Source organism: Sorex araneus, chromosome 2 (genome assembly GCF_027595985.1).
Source record: "Sorex araneus isolate mSorAra2 chromosome 2, mSorAra2.pri, whole genome shotgun sequence".
Lineage (NCBI taxonomy): Eukaryota > Metazoa > Chordata > Mammalia > Eulipotyphla > Soricidae > Sorex > Sorex araneus.
In genome coordinates, this window is record NC_073303.1 from 131,684,906 (window position 1) to 131,701,222 (window position 16,317).

Sequence of the window (16,317 nt, forward strand, 5' to 3'; positions counted from 1 at the left end):
CTCTGCCGTGCAGGCGCGATACTCTTGGTAGCTTGCCGGGCTCTCCGAGAGGGGCAGTGGAATCGAACACAGGCTGGCCGAGTGAAAGGCGAACGCCCTTCCACTGTGCTACTATTAGTAAGCTATTATATTTCTCATGCCCTACTATGTGGCATAACTCATTTTTTGGTTTAACTTTTTTCTTTCTGCCCATTTTAAATGACTGTGTTTTGCAGGAGAGTCTTATTGATGCAAGTGAAGACAGCCAACTAGAAGCAGCAATCAGAGCCTCCTTACAAGAGACACATTTTGATTCAACACAGACAAAACAGGATAGCCGCTCAGATGAAGAATCTGAATCTGAACTTTTTTCCGGCAGTGAGGAGTTTATATCCGTTTGTGGTTCTGATGAAGAAGAGGAGGTTGAGAATCTTGCCAAATCCCGAAAGTCTCCCCACAAAGATTTTGGGCATAGAAAAGAGGAAACCCGAAGGCCCCTGATAGAGCCCCCAATGAGAACTGAGTCTGGAACAGCCACAAACCACCAAGGATTACCAGCTGTGGATTCAGAAATATTACAGATGTCACCTGAAAAGTCAGATGGGGTATTAGAAGGCAGAGATGTAAATGGTGAGTGTATCCTAGATTTGTTTTACTTAAAGATTAAGGAATCTGTTTATTTAAATTGATCATTCTTTATATCTTTTTTTTTTAATACCCCTTTTGTTAGGACCAAAAGCACAGCTGATGTTGCGATATCCAGACGGAAAAAGGGAACAGATCACTCTTCCAGAGCAAGCTAAACTCCTAGTAAGTATATCTTAGTGGGTGTGTTTGCCTCAAAGAGAGACTGGATAATTGGAGTTAGTCTGTTGAGGGTTGCTTGATGATTTTTTTAAAATCTTAGGTATCAGGGATTTAATTTACCCAATAAATGGAAATGTAACTGATGAATCTTAATTCTGTTTTCTTCTGGAGCCATCTTAGGCAAATCATGTAGGGTCTATCCTTTCCTATCTTAAGATTGCCTAGAATAGAAACCATCTGAAGTAATTACCTGAAAAGGGAAATTGTGCTTATATAAAAACTATAATGGAGCTTCTGGATTTCTTAGTAGTTGAAACTACAAAGTAGTTAATACGTGACATTAATATCCTTATTTCTTTCACAAGACATGTTTGATTTTTCCCTTGTGAGTTATCTGTTTCACACCATTCTCCTTTGTGTATAGTGTTTTGGGTTTGTTTGGGGATTCGTTTGATTTTTACTCAGCTTGTACCTGGCTCACTCTATTCATCATGAGGCCTTTTCCCATGGTTGTTGGGCCTTCTTTCTGTTCTCCAACTATTGGGAAAGAGAATGATAATGACAAATTTCACCTAGGCTATAAAATAAACGTTGTTGGTGCAAGGGCCATACCTGTTCATTTGCTTTGCCTGGAGATAACTGATGCTGTCTTGAAGACTGTGTGACTAGAATATAACAGTGTCACTGATATTCAGACAACATCCTGATTGGGAAGGGAATGGAAGATAAAGAGCAAGTTTAGCTCTTGTTATTGAGATTTTTGGCTGGGAAGCTAGAGAAAGGAGTAAATTATATTCAGAGAGGAAAAGATTTAAGGAAAGCATCTGCAAAGCAGCACACATTAAGGATACCTTTAAAAGAGGATAAATGGTAAGTGACATGATTTCTTAGCTAAAAAGGGATTCCAGGCACAACTGGCAAGATTGTGGGTGGGATAAAGGGAATACCTTTTCTGATGAAAAGGTTTTGAAAAAGCTGGAAAGATAGTATAGAGGTGAAGGCACTTGCCTTGAGTTTTGCGGACCCCTGTTCAACCCCTAGAATTGTGGTCCCTAGCACCACTCGAAGCACAGTGCCAGATGTGCCTAATACTCCCCCACCCCCCAGAAGTAAAGAAGCAAAGCTAATAAAATGTTTTTAAATGACAGTTATTTAATTTTTCAAATTTTAAAAATTTTGTTTGTGTTTTGGGTCACACCCGGCAATGCACAGGGGTTACTTCTGGCTCTGCACTCAGGAATTAACTCCTTGTGATGCTCAGGGGACCATATGGGATGCTGGGAATCAAACCTGAGTCGGCCACGTGCAAGGCAAATGCTGTGCTATCACTCCAGCCCCTGACAATTATTTTATAGGAAGTAATTCAGCTAATTTGTAGCTGAAGTAGTAGTCACTCTGTATATTTTAGTAGCACTTAATGGCCATAAATTATTGGATTCAGTGTCTAGAAAGAGATTTCAGGATGTAAGGCTCTTGCCTAGCATGTAGCCAGCTCTGGTTCAATTCTCCAGGGATAGACAGGGGTCACTCCTGAGCACAGAGCCAGAAATATTCCCTAAGAACAGCCAGGAGTGGCCCCAGCTCCTCTTCCCAGAATTTGTCTCCCCATTCAGAGGGGGTTGGTTCTATTGGTCCTTCCACAGGGGTAATAAGCTTTGATTATTGGAAGCTAATTTTCTGTTTGGTGGAATAAAAATGTGTGTTGGAGCCAGAGAGATAATGCATCAGGTAAAATAAAATTATCTTATACGCAGCAAATCTGGGTTCAATTCTGGGCACTATATATGGTCCCCTGGGCACTGTGCCAAGAGTGATCTTTGAGTACAGGCAGGAGTAAACCCTCTGCACTGGTAAATGTGGGGATACATACACACAATTTATTGTGTTTTTTTTTTCTTCAGTTGCTCATTCATTTCTATCTAATGTTTTTGTCTTCTAATTTTTATAGGCTTTGGTGAAGCATGTCCAGTCTAAAGGATACCCAAATGAACGTTTTGAACTTCTCACCAACTTCCCTCGAAGGAAACTCTCTCATCTTGACTATGACATTACATTGCAAGAAGCGGGCCTTTGTCCTCAAGAGACTGTCTTTGTACAGGAAAGGAATTAACCCCATGGCCTGGCCTCTCTCAGCCTACCCCTTTTTCCCTTTTCCTGTGAGATACTATGTCACCAGTATACATTTTTGGCTCATAGCATCTTAGAGCCAAAGTTGGGCAAGCAGCTCACCTGCCTTCTCTTTTATTTCTCATTCTCTTCTGTCAATCAGTTTCTTCCCCTTGCCCCTTTTTTCTCTCTCCGATTTTCTTATTTTTCCTACTTTTCTCTTTCTTCCTTACCTTATCTAATGACCAAATGGAAGCTTAAGGAAAAAACCTCCTCATACTGGCAGCAGGAAATGTTTGTTCCGATAAGTGGTCTCTTGCACACTCTCTTTGGGAATCAAGTGATATTACTCTTCAGAGTCTATTGGTGAAAGAATGGCTAGAGTTGGAATAAGAGTACCCTCCCATTTTTGTAAGCCCAATTTTTAGTAGTGAGAAATTCTCTGACATATCTGTTGTTAATATAGGAATATCAAGTAACAAAATATTTGTGCTTTTGTTTACATGGAAAAAGAATCTCTTAAAATTATTTCTTATCATATTTAAATTATTTTCAAAGGATCTTGAAACATCTTCCCCACTAAAATTATATCTATGATGTATATTCTTAACAAAATTAGTGTTAAAGGTAGAGTAGTATGGGGTGGCTTTCAGTACCCTAGCCTGAGACAGTTTTCTTCATTGTTATTCTGTAAACTGTATTGATCCTGTTAGTCCTAAGAAGGACATTTAGTGAGCATATTTTGGTGACTGTAACTGGAAGGTTCTTGCTGTTTTTGCCAGTATAGCATATTTTGTTTGGTCCTTTCATTATTTGGGTCCACAAGTGATCTCTAGAAAGGCAGCTATTCAATAATCATGCAGTACAATAGTTGTAGTTGTAACTACTGTGATTATTGATTGTCTTTTAAAGTATATGAACGTATGTCTCAGTTGGTGGGGGGAGGGGATATACAACTGAGAGTTGCTAACCATGTTCCTTTGGTTAGAATAAATGATTTTTTTTTTTTAAACCCTTGATTGGAACAGTTTCTAAAAGTCTCTGACTAAATAAACCTAATTCCTCATGCTTTTTTCTTACAGTGGGTATAAAACTGAAAGCCTCTCCAAATAAAGAGAAGACCTTTATATTCAATTCATAAAACAACATTTAGAAGGAAGGTGGGGAAGATTACCAATAATCTATAGATGTGAATTTTTTCTGCAAACAAAACCACATTCAAATTGTAGTTGGTAAAAACTTTTTCAGTATTAGAAGAGATCGTCTTGAACCTATATAGTACTATTCTGCTTATCAGTTTTACTGTTATGCTCAATTCTTACCTTGAGCTCTAAGTAGAATCCTCTGAATGGAGTAGTTGTGATTCTGGTGGCAAAATTATAAAACCATAATAGAAATGAAGGTGTCTTGTTAATGGAGGTTTATGATGATTTTTCTACTTGAGGAACATAGTCACTATTGCTCAGAGACCTTTAAGTTCCCAGGTTCCCGTCAACTTTAAGATCACTCTCTTGGCAAGTAGGGGGTATTAAGTGTTTATGTGTTGCTACAGTATACAAATAGAGAATATGGTGCTGAATAGTTGGATTTTGAGGCACCCTCCCTAAAGAATGAGTTATGTATCTCCTCAAGGAAATCATGATAAATTCTGTTTATTCTTCAGTGAGTCCTTTGAATTAATGTTCTTACATTTTTTCCCTAAGTCTGTGTAAGTACTTATGTATAAGTATATAATTGTATAAATATTTATAAATATATTTATATAATTACAATTTCATTTATACTTGAGTCAAAGTTCTCTCTTTAGATTTGTGACTAAGTAATACCACTTTGGTGTTTTTTCATAGGCTCTCAAAATTTAACAGCTTCTGGTTTATTGAGGAAACATGGTTTTCATATTAATTCCTCATTATTATCTCTGAACTTGAATAATATACTTGCTGTCTGAGGAATGGAGCTGTTTGCTATCAAAGGTATGTTAAAGGATAAAAAATCTTGGTAATAGACAAGGTCAGAAATCTAAAATTTACAGGAGGCATAGGGTAAGAAGTGAATGTGTGCCCAGCTTTGGTGCTGCAATGGTACCCATTTCCAGTCCCAGCAAAGTCACAACTAAAACCCAAATTTGTCAAAAATGTAAAGACGGTTTTACTTTCAGGACTCTGTTTTATTCTTTCACCTAATTGTTTCTCTTGATTGAACATATCTAGAGAGTCTGAGATGTGTTCATTAATGATAAAGTATATTTCTTCTCTGTATGCTCAGTTCTGAATGTCCAATTACAAGAAACCAAAGTGACTTTTTCAACTTAGATTACTGTGGGTGAAGTGTATGTAAGATGATTTAAGTGAGCTCTCTATATCTAAGAGATATAGAGATAATGCTTGAGATACTTAACCAACTTAGGTATAACTGGAGTTTTTAGAGTAAAAGGGTGGAGTATCTTATTTTGAGGCAGGAGTGTAATTATCCTGAGCTTGATATTATAGAAGCCCGTGGGGGAAAATTATTTATTGTAAATGGGAAGAATAAATGAGTATTGCTTTACTCCAGAACTTCATCCATTTAAGGAGTATTCGCTTAAGTGTAAAGTAGTCATTGTATTGGAAACAGTTTGAAAGATTAAAAGATAGGGAGGAAAAGAACAAGATAGATGATAAGACAGGTATAGGCAAATTAAAAGCTAATGGGGTAAAGTGACAGGAAACCTCTTTTGAATTTGATTTAGGAAGGGACCAGAGAAGAGAAAGAACCAAATGAGGAAATAACAGCAGTCTTGAGTGATTAACATATATCTGGGTTTGGGGGACATTTTATACTTTAACCCGCAGACTTACAAAAATGTGTTTTCCCCCATTTTTCTGGATAAGAAAATTGAAATTCAGAAAGCCACTTTAGAATATCACAGTTGATACCCAGAGTCAGTTCTTTCATTTTACTCCAGTAACATAGTCTCCCACAAAGGGAATTAATTTGCCTGAAATGTTTTGCTACCATTATTCATTTGATTTTGTTTTCTTAAAGCTGTGGGATTTGCACTATGCCTTTACATTCCTATTTACGTTATGTTTTAGAGACTGGTTATTGATTACTCTTTAAAACAATGTACTGATGAAAATATGAGGAAAAAATAGCTATGTAACCAAGAATGACCACATAGGGTGAAAATGAATAAGGATTTTCTTTCTTAATTTTTAGAAAAGATACGGCTATCTTTTCTGTGTCTCATCCATACCAACCTTATTATTGAACTTTCTTTGTATATTTTTAAATCTTGCTTATAATTCTGCTTTCTTAACTCTGTAAGTCAAAAAATTATTTATTATTGGGTTGTTTGTCAAAGTTGTAAAATCTTGATCTAGTTTCTCCCTGTTTAATACAGTTGGTGAGCAATACTGTGAGATCATTGGAGAGTATGTGAATATTTACCTTACTGGAACTAAAGTATAAAGATTAGAATGGGAAAGTGTAGACTTAATTTGGGAAGTCTTCACATAAAAATAAAACTGGAAAGAGGTAACAGTATAGCTCAAATTCTCTGTGACTCACCTGTACAACTTTCAGACATACCCAGGTACCCAGTCAGAAAGGTCATTGACCCCAGGACTGAAAAGTATAGCTAGCATAATCTCACTTGGACTCTTTAAAAAAAAAAAAAAGACAAGAGGGAGTTACTAGTTAACTGAAAAGGGAAAGAAAGATTTAATTTCTCTACCCAGGAAAAATTACATATAGAGTACATATATGATATGCAGAAGGGGCACTGTATACAGGTATAAGTCTAATAGCTCTGCTATCATTTCAGAATTGACTAAATAACCTAAAACTGTTAAACAACTTATTGTTTTAAAATTTGGCAGTGGTGGGAAATTGTGAGGTTAATATTACCATTAATACCATAGAGATAATGTAAATATGCATTTGGAATTGCAGGCCCTTACAGAACTCTAGGAACCCGTAATATAAACCATTGAATTAGACTTGTCCTTTCCACTCCAAAATTTCATGCAGCTACTCTTTTATTATATAATATCCCTAAAATTTTAAATATACTAACTAGCTTCTTTGCCATTTTTCTGTGTCTGGGTCTCATTTGTCACATAATTTTTTATCTAACTTCATCATGGTGCTGTAATGTCAAAGAGTGTATAAAAATAGTTTAAGAGCTAGTAAATATCATTTAACTACAATTCACTAGTTCTAAAAATGTAATGCTGTGATTTAAATTAGTGTTGAGTATGACCAAAAACACCAGAGTTAACTTTTATTTTACTTGTGTTTTTAAAACATTTTATTGGCTGAGCAACTATCAGGAAATTTGTGTATATTACAAAATTTGTACTTGATTTTAACAGAAACAGCTTTTTCACAATCCCGTTGGTTGACTTCTAAAAATACTTCATATCCCGGGGTTGGAGTACAACACAGCGGGTAGGGTGTTTGCCTGCATGCGGCCAACCCGGGTTCGATTCCTAGCGTCCCATATCCCTATGGTCCCCTGAGCACCGCCAGGAGTAATTCCTGAGTGCAGAGCCAGGAGTAACCCCTGAGCATTGCCATGTGTGATCCAAAAAGCAAAAAAAAAAAAAAAAATTCATATCCCATAGAGTGCATCTCACTCTCGCTCTCTCCCTCCCTCCCTTCTTCCCCACCCTGCCTTCCTCCTTCCCCTGCTCTTTGTTTCTCTTTCTTTCAACTCAAAAACATTTAATTACTCAAATGATGGGATGTAAGTTGATCAGTAACAAACTTCTGTATAAAATAAAACAAAATGGGAACAGGAAGAACCACCCTGTGATCAACATAGCAATTTTCCAGTAATACAAAGTTCATGGAAAAGGCTAATTGAATACAGCTGTATGTGAATTTTTTTTTTTTGCTTTGCCTTGTTTAACATTTGTTGTTTTGCCATGAAACTTAGTTTTCCATTGTACACGTTTTAGAATAATAACAATGTTGATACTAAAATTACCACTAGAAAATATTGTCAGTGCACAGAGTTCTCTTGTGTAAAAATTTGGAATTTCACCAATGGTTATTTTGCTCTTTGACTTCCCTGTGTGAGTCCTGCTAGAGAGATAACTTTGGAATCAGTTTGTCTTTGTTTTCTTTTTCCAAATAGAAGTTATGATCGTGGTAGCTTTCCTGTGATGTCAAATTAATATATAATGATGAGACACTTAAGTAGAAAATCCTTTAAATCTGCTTTATCTTGCAGAGTTTTTTTCTGTTGTCTTTGACAGTCTGAAAGTTTTCTCTGAAAATTAGTCCGTTTTCAGTGATTAAGAAATTTGTTTAAGAAATTCCATTTCTAAGTGTCATTAATGGAAATTTATTTTTAGACATCATTTTTATAGCTGTATTCTCATAGAATCTTTTTATATCAAATAAAGAATAGCTAGCTCCATGATACTTCTCTCTCCCCATCCTTTTCAGCCACTAACTTCATTGTATTGCTTAGAATCTCAGTGATTCTATCAACATGATCATTTTTGGTATGGACCTTTTTTTTTTTGCCATGTGACCTCCAAGTAAAGTTGGGCAAGTCCAGCATGAACTGTAGTTAAAACAATTTAGAATTTCTGTAAAATATTTTCACAAGTTAACCAGACTGACTTACAGGGATAGAGATAAAAATTTCAGTGGCATTTTCCCTAAGAATAACCATATTTATAAAAATGAGAAATTACATTTTAATTCTGTGGCAATGACAGGTCTTTTGATTGTCTTAGAATTTTCTTTATAGAGATCAAAATACCCTAGAAAGAGGCAGAGAGATATACAGTGGGTAAGGGGTTTTCCATGCATGTGATAGCTCTATGTTTGATCCAGGCATTACAGAAGTGATCTTTGAGCCCTGCACAGTCAAGTGTGGCCCTTATAATTCCTTAGCCTTAGGAGTTAAAGATTTCTTATAAGGTCAGTTGAATTTTAAAATAGGGTCAAGCTCATAAACTAGACTATACAAAAATATTAGCCTCCATCAAAGGACATTCTTAATCTGTGACTGGCCAAATATGAATAATTTATTAAGCACGGTGAATAAAATGGGAAATATTTCAAAGCCTTAAGTAAATGATAAATACTAACTTCTTCCTTAAAAATCTATATCTGGGCTAGGAAGATGACTCAAATGGGTGGGGATTTGTCAGGAGTGGAGTGGTCCCTAAAGGGGAAAACAAATTGTGTGTGTGTGTGTGTGTGTGTGTGTGTGTGTGTGTTTATGTGCTGTTCTCATGGATTCTCTTTGATTAGGGAGAGTTCTTGTTCTAGAACCATTGTGTCATTCTGTGTGTTTTCCTCCAGTTTACATTTAAGAGTACTTGTCACCAGGATATTTTTCTAATTAATGACTTTGGTTGTTGATGCTCAATTGGATATCTTGCTGTTTTCAACAAAATGGTTTCATAGTATTTTCTCAAACCTCTGTGCTTTAATTGTGTGTCAATAAATGATGTGACTCAAATATAAAAGTTTTTTACACTAATCATATGCTTTTAACAACTTCATTGTCCTGTAAGTTAAACCACACATGGGTGACCATTGCTAGAAAAATCCTGTTTACATTTCAATAAGGTAATATGTGACCTCCATTTTTCAGTTAATGAGAAGCAACCTTATTGTAAGGGCTTCATATATTACCATTTTGGACTTGGCCTTTTTCCTGGGTTCTCTTCATTTGGAAATACTGTCTAAAACACATGCTGGGAAAAGAAGTAAAACTCTTAAGATAATCCTTTAGAATTAGATACAGAGAAATGAGTACCAGTTGATGCTAACCTGACAAACTGAGGGGTTTCCATCCAAGCTTTAGCATGAATCTGTTAGACGCAGTTTTATTTACTCCTTTAAAAATCTTTTTTTCTGGACTAGTTTTCTTTTTGATTGTTAACGATGTTTAGGCATCTGGTGGGTTTTTGTTTTTTTTTTAAGACCTGTAAGAAATTAAGTCCTTTTGTTTTTGTTTTTGGACCACACCCAACTGTGCTCAGGGCTTCTTCAGCTCTATGCTCAGAGATCACTCCTGGTGGGGTTTGGGTGACCGTATATGGTGCAAGGGATCAAACCCGGGTTGTCCGTGTGCAAGGCAACATACTATCTTACCCACTGTACTACCTCTCCAGTTCCCAAAGTTCTTTTTTAAGTAGGTATTGATTGTTCCATGGAACTCTTAAGTAGTGTTGACTCTTCATGCTTTGTATGAGTTTTGTTTGAACTATGTTTTAAATCCTTTGAAATGGCCAGTTCTGTCATCTCTTTACTAATTGTGCTTTTGTGTATATGCTCTCTCTCTGTGTGTGTGTGTGTGTGTGTGTGTGTGTGTGTGTGTGTGTGTTTCATGGTATTCTCAAACCTCACTTCCCAGTCCTTTTCAGGGACATCAGTCAAGAAATGAAATTTGTTTGGGGATATGGATGGGAGTGGTTTGGGACTTGAGTGAGATGAACTCCGGGTATTTGCTTTAACATGATTCTTAAGCAGTTCCTAACAGTATTCAGAGATTTCCTGGGATGTTGTATATTTAAATTACTCTGAACAAAGTGATGGTCTTAGTGACATTTGCATTCTTGATGCAGAGGTGGCTCTAAATTTGGGTTCATAACATCAATATCTTACTGATTCTAAGAAGATAGTGAACAGAGGCAGTGTTTCAAATGTAAAATTTCTGCCAGGTGTTCCCTAAAATGCACATCTGTTTGTCAGAAAAACTTAATGGGCTTTTTACCCCATAGTGTTAGGAGTCATTTGTTTCTATAGCTTATCTCAGAAGTGGGAAGAAAGAAAGCTTTTGGATTAGTGAACAAAGGGCAATTGGATCATCCAGTAATTTTTTTTTTAATTCAATACACATGTGAGACCCTCCTGTATATTTAGTAAATGATGATAAAGGTGCTAGGGCAAGCCTTAAATTTGACAATACACAGAGACCATAGAAAATCTAAATTTTTAGAAGAAGAAAAGCATGCCATTAGATGAGCAGAACTGTAACTGCTGATTAAAACACAATGGAATTTCTACTTGCTCTAAAACCAGGGAAATCTTAGTTGGTGATCCTCTGATTTAACTGTACCAAATTTCAAATATTCTTGCTGTGTTGTACCCAGTTACTTTATTCTAAACTTGAATGGGGGTATGGGAGTTGTGGGGGGGTGGGGAGAGTGGGGTGGGTAGGAACTGTTGGGGTTAGGGAGGGAGGGGAGTGGGGTGATAAGTCTTTTGAAGACGTCAGCTCACTGTGCTGAGAGAAGGACCAGTCTCAAGGAAACCTCTAATCTATAAATTCAACTGCTGCATTTTTTATGAATACATGTAAATGTACTATTGTAACATTTGATCTTGGAAATAAAAACAAAATCTTTTCAGTATTAGTTTTTTGTGTTACTTTTTTTGTGATATAAAACTACATTACTTTGAGGGCTGGAGAGTTTAAGGTGGTTGCCTTGCAGCCCACCAACCCCAGTTAGAATCCCCAGCATCACTGCCAAGCACTGTTGGAGGGTCACTTCTGAGCAGAGAGCCTGGTATAATCCTTGAGTATTGTCAGGTGTAACCCCTTGTTCCCCCCCCAAAAAAAAAAGAAACCCAATTATTTCAGTAATACAACTCAAAATGCCTTTTACTTACTGTTCTGTCTCTGTTACTTGGTACATAGGTTCGTTATGCCTAGGGACAGACCTGTGACTGGAGAAATGATTAAAATAAAAGCTTGTCATAACATACTCATATTTAGGAGACAAGTATATATTAACAAAGGCTTGTTTATTGTCCCATTTACAAGAGTACTTGTTCGATTACCCTGGTAAGTGCTCTTTAAATGTTGGTATGTCAATCATTGCGCTAGCTAACTTTGTTAGAAAAGTTAAGATTTGGGGGTCTGGAGCAATAGCACAGCGTGTAGGGTGTTTGCCTTGCACGTGGCTGACCCGGGTTTGATTCCCAGCATCCCATATGATCCCCTGAGCACTGCCGGGGTGATTCCTGAGTGCAGAGCCAGGAGTAACCCCTGTGCATCGCCAGGTGTGACCCAAAAAGCAAAAAAAAAAAAAAAAAAAGAAAAGAAAAGATTCTGAGTCAGAGAGATAGTACAGAGCACTTGTCTTGCTTGTGGCTCACCCATTTTTGATCCCATGCGCCACATGGTCTCCCAAACCCATGCAGGAGTAAGCTGTAAGCATACTGAGGGATGATTTACACTAGATTTACACTAGTTCCAGTAGTCAATTTATTCAAATTCTCTTGTAGGTCTATCCCTCCTCATGCTTCAGCAACATATCTTCTTAGGACTTGCCATCTTTCTTATCAAAATTTTTGATATTTAGAAAGGTGGGCTTTCTACTGATCACAGCTGAGAGTAGCATTTATTAAAAATTTGAAAACAAGAATATAGAGTTGGTTTAAATATCATTATGGGTGGGGGAAGAACCAGGGAGATAGCTCAAAGGGCTGGACTCTGTGCTTTGTGTGCAGGAGGCTCAGGTTTGACCCCTAGTATCATATGGTTCCCTGAACACCCCTGGAAAGGGTCCCCAAGTTTATAACCAAGAGTAAAACAAAACTGCCAAGAGTAGCCCAAAAACCAAACAAAAATCAAGAAAAAGAAAAGGAGCCAGTCTATTCTGCTTGAAATAAAGTGTTGGAGAGTTTTGTATTGTTTCGCTTTTTGGGTCGCACCCGGTGATGCACAGTGGTCACTCCCGGCTATTGCACTCAGGAATTACTCCTGGCGGTGCTCAGGGGACCATATGGGATGCTGGGGATTGAACCCAGATCGGCTGCATGCATGACAAATGCCCTAACCGCTGCGCTATCACTCCAGCCCCGGTATTGGAGAGTTAATAGTCTGAGTCCTGAAGGATGAAAGGAAGGCAGCACTCATGTTAGAAATAAGAATAAAAGGGGCCAGAGAGAGTACAGTAGGTAAGGTGCAAGTGACCTGGTTTTGATCCCTGACATCTTGTACGGCACCTTTAGTAAACCAGGATGCTTAATAAACCTTAAGCATTTTAAAGCAAGTAAAATAAAATTATAGTTTAACTTAATTATGTGAGTAAAGAAATGAGGATGCAGATGAACTTGATCTGCTCAGAGCAACAGGTTGGGAAAAGGTTATCCTGTCATCCGGTGCACACTTTGTATAATTCTAGCACGTTGATATCCCACCCCCTCCCCCAATCTCCCACACCATTACCCACCACCCCCCTCCAGCCCAGATTTCAACCATCTTCTTCTTGGGGGAACCTGAGTATCTTGAGAGATCTGGATCTCAAATCCTGCTAAAAATATCTTTTAGCTATATGAACTTGAATACTGCTAGTAATAGTAAAAATACAAGTGTCAGATTCTCATTTGTATTGGTGGGGTTCTTTGGGTTTTATTTGGGGGCCAGGGGATGCAGGTTACACACCTTAGGGCTTACTGGTTCTGTCCTCAGGAATCAACTGGCAGGGATCAAACCCAGGTCAGCCACATAAAAAGTAAGCGCCCTACTCATTAGGTCCAGCTCAGTTTTTCTCATTTGTAAAATGATGCCTGCCTTACATATTTATTTTGAAAATTAAGTATGATACATGATGTCTAGCTAGAATGGGTTAGTCTTCTGTTCTTGAATTTAGCTGAGCAAAATTCTTTGCAAAAGAACTCTATAAGAGGTATTAGTTGAAGCACTTTGTAGTTTGATAATTAGAATGATTGACACATAACTGACAGATACCACTTAGATTCTTAGAAGGTTTTATTCTAAAGTCAGGCATTATATGCATAGAGTTTATGGAGCAAAGCGAAGTACTGTATGTGGTGTAACTCTTTAAAGTGCCTGACTTCAGGTTGGACAGATAGCTCAGTGGGCTGAGTGCATGCTTTATATTGAGGCCTGGGCTAACACCGTGGTACCTGAATTTCAGCAGGCGTGAATCCTGAGGACCAAATCAGGACTAATTTGGGTTAGTGATGTTGGGTGTAGGTCTTACTTCTTTAAATTTGTTATAATTCAATGATTAATCTTAGAAACAAGACACATCTAGAAAATATATGCTTGGTTATAAAACATTTTATTAAGACAGGCTTACTTAGTTAAGTTCACTTCCTTCATGCCCACAGAGTCTGACCATTGCCATGAGGCCCAGTCAGTGCCAACTAAAGTATACCCTTTGAACAATGTGTTAATCTTAAAATTAACCTCTATGGTCCCCTAAGGACTGACGAGTAATTCCTGACTGCAAAGCCAGGAGTAATTCCTGAGCAACTTTGGGTGTAACCCAAAAAGCAAAAGCAAGAGAAAACAAAATTGACCTCTATTACAGACATCTATTCTTGTGATCATCTTGCTATATAACGGCTGTGCTATAGAATCTGAGGTTTGCTTCTTGACTCAAATGATCCATGGCTATATAGCATAGCCGTTTCCATATTCTAAGGAAAATTTGCAGAGTGTGAGGGAATAAATTAAGAATGGACCTGGATAGGAAAATAACTTGCATAAATGCCAGAAAAGGCTTCTCAAGCCTTAAAGACTTTGGGAGAACAGATAGTATTTTATTCTGGGAAATATTATGGGCATTTAAGTGGAAATTGAGCAGGGCACAAAAAGTTGAGAAAATGAAATTCGTTGAAGGAAAGGAAAAGGGAAAGATTACAACAAGTCAAACCAGTTGTCCCCAAGACTGATTACCTTCTTTTTGGGTGGCTCCAGCTTCAACTGCCACTGACTAAAGAGTACATTCCCTTAATTGGAGTGAGAATACGAGGAAGAAAGGAGATGTTGAAAGAGCTGCTATTTATCCGAGAACACTAAAGAGGAAGTTGTTTTTTCCTCTTTATTAGCATAAACCTATAAACTTCAACCATTCAAATTTGAGTTTGGTCTCCAACATCACACTTAAATTGCTCTAAATCTTCAATGACTTCTAACAAACACTTGTGTCCTTTTTAGTTGACTCTCAGGCAAAATTAAACATAGATTAATACTAGAGCCGTCTAGAACACTCTTGCCCTTGGACTCCTTGACATACTACTATGGTATTTCTTCACTGGGCCTTTTTATGTTGGTAATCTCTCAACTCTGGGTTCTAGGTGCTATTAACTTTCTCCCTAGGTGACCTCATTCTTCCTTCTGCTTCTGAACTTTATCTGTAATGCTGAAGATTTCTTAGGTCTCTTAATTTCAGTCCCTTTCTTTCCCAGGTGTCAGACATGTATCCAGCTTTCTGTACTACTCCCACACTTGAAAGTCTGAAATTATCTCTCTCCTCACCAAATCTGCTTAACCCACTAGCTTTCAAACTCCCGTATCTAATAATCTTTTCATTTTTACCTTCAAAATGCACCTCCTATATATATATATATATATATATATATATTTGAAGGGGTGGATTATATTTGGCAAGATGCAAGGGAACCATGGATCATTTGAGTCAAGAAGCAAACCTCAGATTCTATAGCACAGCCGTTAGGCATTCGCCTTTCACGCGGCCCACCGAGTTCGATTCCTCCGCCCCTCTTGGAGAGCCCGGCAAGCTACTGAGAGTATCGAGCCCGCGCAGCAGAGCCTGGTAAGCTACCTGTGCATATTGGATATGCCAAAAGCAGTAACAATAAGTCTCTCAATGAGAGACGTTACTGGTGCCCGCTTGAACAAATTGATGAGCAACGGGATGACAGTGACCAAATACATATATATACATATATATATAATTTCCCAACTCACTACTACTCTAGTTCAATAACCTGTTCATGTCATAATCATTGCAATAGTCTTTTGCTCTTTACCAATCCACTAACTACACATTTGAGTCTGTATTACACTTATAACAATATCTAAGCTCTTTACCAGGACCTTTTTTTTTTTTTCCGCTTTTTGGGTCACACCCAGCAATGCTCAGGGGCTACGCCTGGCTCTGCACTCAGGAATTACTCCTGGCAGTGTTTTGGGGACCATATGGGATTCCGGGGATTGAACCCAGGCTGGCCGGGTGCAAGGCAAATGCCCTACCCTCTGACTATTGCTCTGGCCCCTGCCAGGACCTTTTATGACCTCAGTCTTAACTCCTTATGCCATGCCTTTGTTTACTGATGCCAGACACTTAGCCTTCTCTCAATACTACAAATACATTAACAAATCTATAGGGTTGAAGAGATGGCTCAAAGGACATAAATGCGCGCTGTGTATGTGGGAACTGAACTTTGCTTCTTGACTCAAATGATCCATGGTCCCTCTGCATCTTGCCAGATATGACCCACCCCTTCAAAAAAATTCTCCAGCTCCATAGCCTTGGTATTTGTTGTTCTGCTTGTTTTATCCACCCTCCACCACCCTTTTACCAGTTCTTGGATCACAAGATCTTTAGAGATCTGAGAGAGAGTACAAAGGGGAGGGTGCTTGCCTTGCACATGACTGACCCAAGTTTGTTTCCCCAGGACCCCATATTG

At 37.9% G+C, this 16,317-nt stretch overlaps 1 protein-coding gene and 1 long non-coding RNA gene across 5 annotated transcripts in view; one reads left to right on the forward strand and one right to left on the reverse strand.

The window, feature by feature from the left end:
- Window positions 1-2,909, forward strand: part of UBXN7 (UBX domain protein 7) — an 85,819-nt gene extending 82,910 nt beyond the window's left edge. For both annotated transcript variants that reach the window (XM_055129282.1, XM_004618667.2), the window contains 3 exons: window positions 216-609; window positions 710-789; window positions 2,735-2,909. In XM_055129282.1, coding sequence (XP_054985257.1) covers window positions 216-609; window positions 710-789; window positions 2,735-2,896 — 636 coding nt within the window. In that variant the 3' untranslated portion in view covers window positions 2,897-2,909. The remainder of the gene's footprint in view (window positions 1-215; window positions 610-709; window positions 790-2,734) is intronic.
- Window positions 1-16,317, reverse strand: part of LOC129402497 (uncharacterized) — a 92,263-nt gene that overhangs the window by 19,460 nt on the left and 56,486 nt on the right. For all 3 annotated transcript variants that reach the window (XR_008628678.1, XR_008628676.1, XR_008628677.1), the window contains exon 4: window positions 11,518-11,574. This is a non-coding gene — a long non-coding RNA (uncharacterized LOC129402497). The remainder of the gene's footprint in view (window positions 1-11,517; window positions 11,575-16,317) is intronic.